General features: G+C 62.1%; 1 protein-coding gene across 1 annotated transcript; it reads right to left on the minus strand.

Annotated features, from left to right (window-relative positions):
- Positions 1-128: 128 nt before the first annotated feature.
- On the minus strand, positions 129-11,958 carry TESK1 (testis associated actin remodelling kinase 1). The gene is made up of 10 exons (XM_032096591.1): positions 11,687-11,958; positions 4,776-4,897; positions 4,588-4,636; positions 4,218-4,364; positions 3,958-4,040; positions 3,520-3,610; positions 3,208-3,291; positions 2,664-2,753; positions 2,352-2,502; positions 129-2,110 (listed from the first exon to the last, which is right to left on the minus strand). The coding sequence occupies exons 1-10, from the start codon at positions 11,903-11,905 to the stop codon at positions 1,068-1,070; spliced, it is 2,079 nt and encodes a 692-aa protein (XP_031952482.1). The 5' UTR covers positions 11,906-11,958; the 3' UTR covers positions 129-1,067.
- Between the last annotated feature and the right edge of the window lie 205 nt (positions 11,959-12,163).

A 12,163-nucleotide genomic window follows, 5' to 3' on the forward strand; every position in this document is an offset into this window, starting at 1 on the left:
GAGTTGAGATCTTGGGCTGAGCAAGGCTGCTTTGCAGTCCTGGAGGAGTTCCCCAGAATGCCCAGGCAAGACCATGCAAACTTCTGGGCCGACATCTGATGTGCATCCAAGAGACAGAACCAGCAGTCTGAGTTGCTGGGACATTCAGTTTTTATTGAACACTTTAAATAAGCTGGGTATATATTACTAGCAATTATTATTAATAATAATAAAAAACACAAAGAGTTCTGCATTCACCAGTGCATTGTGCAGGAGGGAGGAAAGCCGGCTCCCACCCTTGCCGGGGGCCAGGCAGCCTAGCTGTGCTGCCCACTGGCCCCATCCCCATGATGCCAGGATGGCATCCTGGCCCCTCTGCCAGCATCCTGCTCCCAAACCTGGGTGCCAGGGGGATGTGAGGCGCTGTGCTGACTCAGCACCCAACCCCCTGCATCGGTCAGGCAGGGACAACCCCAGTGCTGGCAATCCTCCCCGTGCACTGCCCATGGGCATTGCCCCTCTACGGTCCCCTGCCCTCTTCTCCCCGTGTCAGGGACTGGCTGTGCTCCCCGCGCTTGTGGGTTCACCCACCAGCCCCCCAGGATCCCCAAAAACACACATACACACGCTGACCTCTCTACCCCAGCCCAGTCCCTCTCACCCACCTGGGTGCAAGGAACTCCCAGTTCTCCCAAGGTAGCAGGCTCATTGTAAACCCCTCTGCAAGAGCCTGCAGAGGGGTGAGCCCTTGGGGAAAGGGGGTCCTGGATCCAGGGCTTGAGCCCCGTGGCCCCCGCGGGGGACCAGCCCTGCCGCTTGGGGCAGTGCTCAGGGCAGCAGTGTTATTGCACTTTGGTCCCCAGCAGAGACCCAGCCCACCTCCAGGGTTCCCTGCAGATCCCCAAGGCTGATCCTGGTGGGGTGGGTGCCCGAGTGCCTGGGTAGCGCCACGGCAGCCACAGCACTTGGCACCACAGCCACTGGTGGCCACCACGTGCCGAGTGAGGACAGACCGTGGGGACGTGCCAAGCTCCTGCACTGCTCAGTGCTGTGGCTGCAGAGGGGTGCAAGCCCTGGAGTCCCCATCACTAGGACTGTGCCTCCGGCAGCTTCAGGCTGGGCTCAGCCAGCACTGGCCCCAGGGCTTTCTGGTGTTGGCCCCTATCATGGCAGATGAGGCTTTTGGCCTCGCAGTTGAGGTTCTGGTAGTGGGGCGGGCTGGGCGCTGGCCGGTGGCAGATGGAGGCAAAGCTGAAGCTGAAAGGACTCAGGCAGCAGCCGGGGCAGGGCAGCACATCATCCTGCTCCAGCATGGCACCAGAGCTGTGCCCAGGCAGCATGGCCGAGCGCTCCGTCCGCTCCAGCGCCGCCGCACAGGAGATGCTGAGCTCGGAGAAGCCGTGCTCCAGCCCACTGCCCCAGGCCAGAGGTTTGCTGACCATCACATGGTTGTTGTTGATGAGGAGCCCGTTGGGGGCTCGCACGTCTGGCTGCCAGGGCTGTGTGCCCAAGGATGCGGTGCGGATGAAGTTGCTGCTGAGGGGGAGTGGGGCGGGCTGCGGCGGCTCAGAGCTGTCTGGGCCGCAGTCCATCTGCTCCTCTGCCCTGGAGCTGGGGGTAGAGGCTCTTCCCCATGCTGGGGGAGGAAGGAGGGTGGGGGGCTGGGGGTCATCAGTGGGATGAGGGGACCCCACACCCAGCTCCAGGCCCCCCCGGTGGGGCAGCTCAGGAGAGGAGGGCAGAGAGTGGCACTTGCGGGGGCTGGTGGTGGGTGCTGAGAAGTCACACTGCACCTCCATGGCGGGCTCAGGTGTCACTGGGGAGCTGAGCTGCAGCGCGGCGGGGGGTGGCAGGTTGAAGGTGAGCGAGATGACCGACTTGCTCGGCGTATCAAAGAGCTTGATCTTCCCCCCCTTCAGGTCCTCACGCTGGGAGAAGGGGTTGACACGGGGGGACATCTCCTTGGACCTGGCCCCGCTGTAAGGCTCCAGCGGCCACAGCAGGGCAGGTGGCTTGGGAGGGAACATGTCAGACTGGCTGCGGGACAGGCGCTGGTCTGGCTGCAGGTGCTGTGTCCCCACCTCATGCAGGGGCGACTGCTCGGTATGGCTGGCTGACCTCCTGGTCACTCCTGGACACGGGCACAGGAGAGTGTTACCAGCAGCCAGCAGCTGCCCGTGCATGGTGCTATGGGGTGTTGGGCACCCAATAACTATGGGGCACACCCCAAGGGAGGAACAGGGGACAGCTCCATCCTGCAGACATCACACGCCCCTGTCTCCTTCCCCTACAGCTGATGGGGTAGGACGGGACACCTCACACTCCCCCATCTTTGCACCCTGCTACGGCCTGTCCCCGAGGCGCCCACGTACCACTGAGTGCGGCTGCAGTTCCAGATGCAGACAGGCTCTCCCCGATGCCGAACAGGGTGGCCCCGGCACCCTCGGCTCTCAGCTGGTGCTGCAGGATGCTCTCCAGGCACTGCGTGATTTCCAGGAATGAGGGGCGGGAGGTGGGCTCCATCTGTGGGCAGGAGGAATTCCCCGTCAGGTCTGTGCCTCCTCAAGCACCCCAGGGAGCCTTGCATAGCAAAGGCAGCTCCCTGCTCTTCCTGTGAGCAGGCAAGGCAGCCTGTCCTGCCCGCCTGTGCTGGCAGGGAAGGGCAGTGGAGGTGGGAGTCTCACACTGCAGCAGTGAAAAGCCAGCTGGAGGAAGGCCGCCGGGCAGTCAATTCCCACCATGGTGCGGAAAGTGGTGACGTCCAGACCAAAATCCTGCACCAGGGAAAGGAAGAAGAGTGAGGTTGGGTCTCCTGGAGCACCACCAGGCCCAGGGGACCCAATACGGCCTGGCACCGCCCCCCACCCTGTGCTGTCACACAGGGCTGTGGACCTGGAAGCACCCCAGCTGGGACACAGAGGAGGACCCTGATGTCATCCCAAATTGGGGTAAGGTTGGGGGATGCTGGGACACAGATATCTCTTCTGCTCTCTGCCTGAATCCAATTGTCCTGTTCTGCTCAGGCTGACTATTGGGTTCTGAGGTTACCAGCAGAGACCACCCCTCCCTGGACAGCAAGCGGGACACAGCACCCCTGCCCTGAGATGTGGGACCAGTCCTGCACATGGGCCTCTGCCCAACACAGAATGCCCCCCTCTGTTTGATGAAGTGGTCCCAGCCTCAGTGCTGCTACCCACAGCTCCCCCTGTTCCCATCCCAGAGAGTCACCTCAGTGCGGGGCAGGTAGTCAGGGTCAGCTGGGACACGAGCGATGGTCTCACACAGGATGATGCCGTATGCAAACACATCGGCCTGCAGAGAGTGGGGAGTCAGGGCGGTGTGCCGCAGCCCTGAGGTGATGTGCCCACCATTCTGCAAGGCCACAGCCCTGCTCCTCCCTGCAGAGCCACACTGGGGCTCTGCCACCTTGTCACCAGAGGGATGCCCCATTCCTTCCCTCTAGGTGCACCCCAGGACTGCAAACTCTGCAAACCAGTGGCAGCACAAGCCTGAGTAAAGCCCCATGCAGGGCAGCCTCACCTTCTCGTTGTAGATCTCCCCACGCAGCACCTCGGGTGCCATCCAGTACGGGGAGCCCACCACGGCCAGCGGCTCCTTCTCGCTGCCCTCACTGGGAGACATGGTGGAGTATCAGGAGCTTCCCAGTCCCCCAAATGTCCAACCTTCCCCCCTTCTGCTGCAGCAGTCCCAATCACCATCTCCATCTCCCTTCCTGGGCTAACCCTCCTCCATGCACGCTACAAACGCATCTCTTCCCAACCACACCACCCCCTTCTTCATCCCCTCCCAGCCATTCCCAAATGTGTCCACCTGCTCCTGGAGTCCCCCCTGCCAGGGACCACCTCACCACTTCCATTTCTACCCTTTTAGCTGCATCCCCAATGTCCATCCCTCTCCAGCCTGTGCTCTGGGTGGGCTCCAGGGATGGGGATGGACAGATGGATGCTGCCCACGTACCTGTAGGTGGGGATCTTTTCCGCCAAGCCGAAGTCACCCACTACAGCTGTGTAGCCACTGGCCTCGCAGCGCACCAGGCAGTTCTGGGGGCACAGGAGGACCTGTCACACCAACTGCACCAGCCCTGCCTCTCTGGGGCTCCCAGGACACCCCAGCACAACACAGCCTCCTGCTCCCCAGCCTGCCACGCCTGGGGCAGCAAGGCAGCAACACGGGTATGGGACAAGGAGGGCAACGCAGTGCCTTGGAGCATCCTGTACCTTGGAGGTGAGGTCGCGGTGGAAAATGCCCTTGGAGTGCAGGTAGCGTAGGCCATGGGCGATGTCGAGGGCCAGCTTGACACGCATGGACCAGGAGAGGGGCACAGGGCTGTCCAGCAGCTGCTCCAGGTTCCCACCGTTGATGTACTGATGGGGAGAGCCAGACCATCGCATCACTGTGTCCCTCCCGCCCACAACACTGGCTGCCCATCTCTCATCCTAATGCGTCTTCCAACCACCCCACAGCACAGCCTCCCAGCAGGCCTTGCATGCACATGTCTCAGGCCAAGAATGTGTCCCCACAGGTATCACTGTCCCTTCCCCAGGCTTGCAGGAACCCCAAGACTCACAGCTGCTGCCACACTCTTACCTCTGTCAGCGCGTGCAGCTGTCCCTGGTGCACACACACCCCCATGAACCTGTGAGATAGAGGGGACCTGAGGGTGGCCGTGGCAGGGACCAGCCCCAGGAGCTTATCCAGCATCAGCAGTAGCTCCAAACCCCCAGGCTAGGGAAAAGGGGGGGCAATGGGACCGGCAGTGGGGGAGCAGGTCGTACCTGAGGATGTTGGGGTGCGAGAGGCGGTTCATCAGCTGCACCTCCCGCAGCATGTTGCCCCGGTTGCTGGTCAGCTTGTTCATCTTCAGCACCATGATCTGCCCCGACTGGCGGTGCCGCACCTGGAGGGGGACGCAGGACAGGCTGAGCCCCATGTACCTCTGCAGCCCCCATGGACACCACGCTTCACATGGCTCCCACCCCAGCCCCAGAAGAGGTGCTAAGCATCCCATGTGCCCAAGGCATATGGCACCCCAGCGACCACTAGAGCTAGAGGGGCACTCTCCCCACATCTCCAAGCACTCCCAGTACTGATGACACACATCCCCATCCTCGCTGGGGCACCCTGTTATGCTCCCTCCACCGCACTACACTGCCCTGAACTCCCGAGAGGCAACAACAGCTCCCACAAGCTGTGAGCACAGCCCTACTGTAGAAACAGGCAGGTGCAGGACTGGGGAGCACCAGGGAGGGCTTTTTTCAGGTCAGCACCACCTAGCCAGACCCTACCAGCATGGGGTGGAGAAGAAAGGGGGCACAATGCCCCTCAGAACCAGCTCTAGGTGTGGCAAACACTTCCGTAGTGCTTGACCCCAGCCTGGCAGGGCATGGTGCTCGGATGAGCTGTATATTTAGCCAGCCCCAGCCCGATGCTGTCATACGATCTGGGGGCCTGGTCCCCTGCCAAGAACAGCAGCTGGACCATGGCCAAGCACGGACACTCCATCCATCTGCAGCTCCCTGGCATGTGCAGGGCAAGGGAAGAGCACGGGATGCCCTGACCCAGCACTGTCATGGGGGGGCCAAACCAGTGCTGAGGGTCCCCTCCTGAGCAGGTGCTGGGGGTGGGATGCCACCCCCGCCTTGGAGCAGCAGCTGCCTGGGGGGACAACCCCATGGATCCCAGCTGCCCCCCAGTACACACGGAGCTGTGCACGGAGGCGCAGGCATTCCTCAGCGCTGCCGTCAGCTCCCTGCTCTTGTCCTTTTTAGTCGATGCTGGCTGAGGCTGTTGAGCCGCTGCCAGCCCCACAACACCCCCACAACACCCCTCACCTCAGGGATTGCCTTCCCAGGCAAAACACAGGGGGTTGGCTGGAGGCAGGATCCCCAGCACCCCCATCCAGCTCGCAGCTTGGCCCTTGTCCCCACCACAACAGAGGGAAGCTGGCATGCTGGGCCCTCCAGGGCTCTCCTCTCACCCCATGACTGGCATTGCTCAGGGAGCAGCTGTCCTGGGGTGCATGCCATGGATCTATCCAGCAGAAAATACCCAGGGGATGGGGCAGCAACACATCCCTTCAAAAGGGCCTGGGGGAAATGAGTGCTCTGTGAAGATCCCTCTACATGTCTGTGTGCACTGATGCCAAACCAGTCCCAGTCAGAGTGGAAGTGAGAGGCTGTGCCACCATCAGCTCACTGAGATCATGGAGAGACTTTGAATAATTCAGCAGACACCTGCCTGTGGGCGCCCTGCTCCAGTTACACCTTTGTCACCTCCAGCCAGTCCCAGACAGCCAGCTGGCATTCCTGACCCACCGACATGAGCCACGTGACAGCAGAGCTCAGAATGGACCCTGGACGAGTGGGAAAGGGACACCTCAGATACCTACCACCACAGGTCCCTATCCTGGCACTCCACCATGCTGCAGGGAGAAGGGAGGGTGGATTTCCCCATGCCTCCTCCTTGCTGAGCACTGGACATACTGAGCCTGTCTCAGGGTGACACTGCAGTGTCTGCTGTGGGGAGCACCCAGAGCGCTCCATCTAATGGTGCTCCAAGTCGTCCCAGTGCTCACTACTCTGCTCACCACACCATTGCCCAGCAGCACCTGCAACTGCTGCCAACATCATGCTGGACTCCTGCCCCAGGACTCCTTGGTCACACCTGGACCAAGGGCAAGGGGCAACCCCACCCCATCCCCACCATCGCTGTCTTCTGTCCACCTCATCCTTGTCGGCAGGGCAGCTGAGGGCACCACCAGAAACAGAAGCTGGGCTCTCAGCCAGGCTTCAGTGCAAGCTTTAAGGAGGAGGCCTGCGTGATGAAAGCAGGGTGGGCACAGTCTCCCTTGGTTCCTCCAGCTCCCCATGGAGCCGGGGGTTGAGGAAGCCAGAGCGTGGACAAGGCCAGCAGGATCCAAAGCCTTGCCAAGCCCCTGGTGCTAGCTGCTGCCCAGCAAAACCCATCACTCCTGACCCAGCTCTCCTGGCGGCAGTGCTTCCTTCCTTTCCCAAGCCATGTGCAGCTGACAGGACTGGCTCGGTCAGTTTGGCTGGGACCAGCAGCTGCCAGACGGCAGGACCCGGCTCAGTGGCGCAGGCAGGCTCATCCCCGCCGGGACGGCTGGAGGCGGCAAGGCTCCGGCGCCACGCGCCCACGTCGGGAATGCCGCGCGGCACACACAATGCTGGCACTCGGTGGCCATGTGCCATAGGGCCGCCCAGCTCCCTGCAAGCAGCAGCAGCCCCGCATCAGGGAGCAGCGTCTGGTGGGCACCAGCTCAGCCCCACACGGTCGACATGTGCCTGTGGCTTAATTCCTCATTAAAAAGCCACCTGCCATTGGAATAAGCTGGGTGAGGTCTGAGTGCAGTCATGTGCTGTTGGACACCTTAAGATTAGAGGAGAGGCAGACTCGGGGAGGGAAGGTCTGGTGAAAGCTGCTTCTCCAGGAATTATCTCAGGGATCCCAGAAGCTCCTGGCCCATACAGCCCTGCTCTGATGTCTTTTTCCATGACTCCATCCCCAGGGGCAGGAAGGGCTCCAGGGGCTCCCAGCCCCATGCCCATGGGTCCTTGAGGGTGTCTAATGTCCTGAGCTCACTTGTGAGGCCCTGTTCTGCCATCTCCCCTGCAAGATCTGTGGCTCAAGGCCAGCCCATACCTTGATAAGCAGGGAAGGAGTTATGCTCCCTTCCCATGGATCTCACACGCACTGGCCTTGTTTACCCAGTCTGTCCAGATGCTAGAACCAGCTCAGAGCCCTGGGCGCCCTCTGATGCACACACAGCAGCAAAGGGCACAAGCCACGACCCCAGGGGATTGAAGCCCCTCACTAAGGGGGTTTCCTCCCTCACTGACATCCAGGGAAGGCAGCGGGCAGCACAACCTCCTCGGGCAGGAAGGTCTCTCCTCTCGACTCTCTCACGAACTCTGGGATGGCGCCCAGGAATCCCAGCGCGTTCCCCAGAGCTGAGCTCAGCCGGGCAGCCGTATGGGGCTGCAGGGGGAGGGCAAGCTACTTGTCCCCCCCCCAGGAAACAGGCAAGCCCTCACCCCTCACCGATGCTCCCTGGCATCCCACATGGCTGATTCACTGGGCACTTCATGGGGCTACCGTGGCTGAGCCGGGGTGCCATGGCACGTTGGTCCCCATCCCATCTGTTGCCAGCACACAGGGCTGGGGGATGGGACAGGCTGGCGGCAGCCCCAGCCTGGGCACAAGGGATCTGAGCTCTTTTAACAGCGGAAATTAGAGTCTTATTTAAAGAGCATGCTAATCAGAGCAAGCAGACGGCCTGCTCCCTCCCCACAGCCAGCGCTCCCGTCTAGACATGGGGCAAAGCTCCCTGACATCTCCCCGCTCGAAGGCCTCAGCAGCCAGCCCCCCTGCACCCTGCACTGAGGACAGCCTGGCACACAGCCCCACTCTCTGCATATTCCCTTGCCCCCTGCCCCACACAGGCAAGGCACAGTCACACAGGGACACCACCCTGCACCCCTCACTGCAGAGTTCTGTGCGGAAGACAGGAGCGGGGCAAGGGAGCTAGCAATGCCACTGGTAACCCCACAGCCACCCACAACAGCTGCATCTGAGCTCACAGGAATCCCAATAACACAACCGGGTGGGACTGGGAAACGTGCCCATCAAACAGAAAAGGCAGAATCAGTCAAGACAGACTTTGAGGAAGAGACAAAGCACCTGCTCCTGGAGAGTGTTTGAGCCCCCACCTCCTGTTCTCCCAGGAGTGACATTGTGGGCACACGAGGAGCCACAGCAGTGCCAGTGTTGCACCGCGGTGGCAGATCACTGCCTGCCCTCACTGGCAAGCCTGGAGCACGCCCCATGATAGAGCAGGAGAGGTGCTGGCAGATCTCCAGCTGGTAAGCACAACACATTTCCCGTGCCCAGGACTCCCAAGCGGCAACTGTGGGGCCAGGCCTGCTCCCAGCCTTGCCACGGCTGGCTGACCTTGGCAAATTCACTTCCTCCCTCCTTGCCTTAGTTTCCCCATCGGTGTCACGCTGCTTCACTCTCCATAAAACAAGACAAGGTCCCTGATGAAGGGCAGCAGATAAGAGGGAGTGAGCTGCTCCATTAGTTGCACCGGAAAATTGGAAGTAAATAGAAAATCCCAAAGGTTGGCGGGGAAGCGAGCAGAGACAGGCAGGTGACAGCAATGCCAAAACCTTCTCCTGAGCTCTGGCTGCGCTGGGAGCTGCTAATCCACACACACACACACACAAAATGCCGTGGAAATGGGGCGCTAGGCAGAGCACATCATAGAGGTGCACCCTGGGAAATGGCATTTCCAAGAGGATGTGCAACATCAGGGCATAAGGCTGAGACTCAGATGAGTGAAGACCTCTGGATAGAGCCCCAAGGATGCTGCCCACAGCCCCCATGTCTGCTGCAGACAGCGCATGGGAAAGTAAGAGCGGGATTTGGGGAAGACATGCAACAGTGGTTTAAGGGCTGGAGAAAATGCCTGGCACAAACAGACCTGGCTCAATCTGCTCAGTCAATTGGAAATAGAGAGGTGGCTTCCTGCAATGTCTGTGTATCTGAGAAAACGGGGGGGCTAGTGCCTCTGAAATTTCACAGGGAAAGGCAATGAGAACCAGCTGCTCCAGAGGGAAAACAGCCCTGCTCTGCAGCACAGTGGGGGATCAGCTATGAACAAGCGCCATGAAAAAGAGCAGCTTCTTGTCACTGGTGTCTCCTGTTTGCTCTGGACAGCCCTTCTGAGAGAGGTGCTTGGCTGGAGCAGGATTGGAGCAGCTAGCTTGGGACACCAGGGCTCGGACACTCTGAGCCCTTTGGCTTCAATGCTGAGAAGACAGTCAGAAGCTTGCCAGCACCCTGCCTGGCCCTGGCTCAGGTGCACACCAGGACTGAGCTACCTGTGCAGGGGCAGAGATACCCAGGTTCCCTCCCTGTCCCCCACACCCACCAACGCTGGAATGACATAGGACTCGGCAGCCACACAGAGGAGGCAGATTCAAGTGCCCACAAGCCTTGGAAAGCTATAGAAGAAACAAGGGAGGTGGGAGGAAAATGGGTCCTGGGCTGCCCTGCCAAGCTCTGTCCTCCTCGCAAGCTCAGGCAGCCAAACCCCAGCTCAGATCCCAGGCTTACCCCACCATCCTGCTGAGCTCTTGGACTCAGCCTACCGCACGAGCACAAAGCCCCATCTGGCCCTCTCCCGTCCCTGCTTCCTTGCCACCATGCACGCATGTCGACTCCTGATCCCCATCCCACCCCTCAACCTTTGCCAGTCTCCCAAATCCTACATGCCAGCAGCCCCACAAGAACATAACGTGTGGGAGAAGGAGCATTTTGTGGCTCCTGCAGAGACTGGCAAAACAAACAGTGAGGCAAGAAGAGACTGTGGCCTTGCTGAGACACGGAAGCATCCATTATTAAAGAGCCATATCCACGCCTGACTTTATTAAATGCCTCCCTCTGCTCCAAGGTGCTGCTGTGCGCTCCAAGCCAGAGATCAATAGCAGGAACCCAGCCAGCAGGGAGGTCATGGCTCCACTGGGAGCTCCAGGAGGGAACACGGAGGAGAGGGACCCCACTGCACACCTTCCATGCCCCTCACAGGACACCTCTTTTGTGGCTGAAGAGGAGATGGGTCTTGGGGGTCTCCCTGCTGAGTGGGGAATGGTGTCAGGGCTGGAGAGGGTCCCCAGGGTACTGCCAGGATGTGGATGCCCAGTTGCGCTGCCTGTGACCCCAGTGACTGTGGTGGCAGGCAGTGGGGGTTGTGCCCAGCCCTAAGCTGCTCTTTGAGGGATATGAAGCCGCTAGATCGATCACCACTTAGGGACAGTCCTCGCCCAGTGGCTTATGGCACCTTCAGTGATGCTGAGGCACAAAACAACACATGCACACACCTCCCCTCTGCCGGGAGAGGTGGTGCTGACACCGAGGCACAGCCCTTCGTCCCCAGCAGCAGCGCACTGGGCTGGCAGGATACTGTCACCACGCACCCCTGCCTCACTGTTGGAGACCCTGAGCTCCCCACCAGCACTCACACACCCCTATCCTAGGCACGGACCACACACAGGCATCCCCACCCTGAGAGCCCCAGAGAGGACGGAGGACAAAGACAGCTCTGAGGTCCCAGCTCCGTGCCGTTCTACGGCATCACACCCCTGTCCCACAGCCAGACACCTTCGTGGGGCTCCCGTGGGGAATCCTGCACATCACCTGCCCAGCAGGCCCGGCAACGCCGGACATCACCTTGGAGTGGCTAGGAACGTCGCCTGGATTCCCTGCCACAGGCACACCCTGGGTGGGTTCGCGTCTCCAGCCTTTCGACAGGGGTCCCCGGGGCTGGGCTGCCCGCCACCCGACCCCCCGCGCAACCCACGGCGCAGCGCTCGGAGCGCTCAGCCTTCCCGGCTGTAAACAGAGCCGGCGCTCCCCTCCCCCTGCTCGGGGCGATGGAGGCACAACGCCCCGGCCGGGACGGGGCGGGCGGCGGGGTCCCCATGTCCCCGCCGCACGGCACCGCCTCGAGCACCCCCCGGCTCGCCCGGCTGCCGGGGCTGGAGGTGGGGACCACAGTCCCGAGTCGAGGGTGCGGCCGGGGCTGCGTTGTTGCCGCGGTCCCGGGGGATGCCCGATCCCGGCGGGATGCCCCGCGGACCGCCATCCCCGCTCCCGCCCCGCACACCTTGAAGACCTCGGAGAAGAAGCCGGCCCCGATCTTCTCGCAGTAGAAGTCGTCGATGCGCGCCAGGGTGGAGACGGCGCTGCGCAGCGCCCGGTACGAGGAGGGCCGCAGCCGCCCGCAGCCCGGCCACGGCCCCGCCGCCTCCCCCTCGCCCTCCCCGGGCCGCCGCGGCAGCTTCTCCCACTCCATGTCGGTCCCGCCGAGCACTCCCAGAGCCATTCACATCCCCGCCGGGGCAGCCGCGCGGCCGCGGCGCCGCCGCTTTCCCGGCGCCCGGGGCGATGCTAGCAGCGGCGGCGGCGGCGGCGGCGGCGCGGGGCGGGCGGCGCTCCGGGGCGCTCCGCGCTCATGGCCCGGCGCCGGCGCCCTCCCGACCCCCGCCGCGGCCCGGCGCTGCGCCTCCGCCGCCCCGAGCGCTGGCACCGGCGGGGCGGGGCCGGGGCGGGGACAGCCCTTAACTCCTTGGGACCCGCCGCC

The sequence above is a fragment of the Corvus moneduloides genome, chromosome Z (genome assembly GCF_009650955.1).
Source record: "Corvus moneduloides isolate bCorMon1 chromosome Z, bCorMon1.pri, whole genome shotgun sequence".
Lineage (NCBI taxonomy): Eukaryota > Metazoa > Chordata > Aves > Passeriformes > Corvidae > Corvus > Corvus moneduloides.

What these genes read in the sequence shown, in the direction of transcription:
- TESK1 (XM_032096591.1), bottom strand. Translation starts at nt 11,905, where the DNA reads ATGGCTCTGGGAGTGCTCGGCGGGACCGACATGGAGTGGGAGAAGCTG. An exon ending in ACTACCTGCCCCGCACTGAG is followed by an intron (nt 2,754 to 3,207) that starts GTGACTCTCTGG and finishes TCCCTGGTGCAG; the next exon opens with GATTTTGGTCTGGACGTCAC. An exon ending in AACTGCAGCCGCACTCAGTG is followed by an intron (nt 2,111 to 2,351) that starts GTACGTGGGCGC and finishes GCCCGTGTCCAG; the next exon opens with GAGTGACCAGGAGGTCAGCC.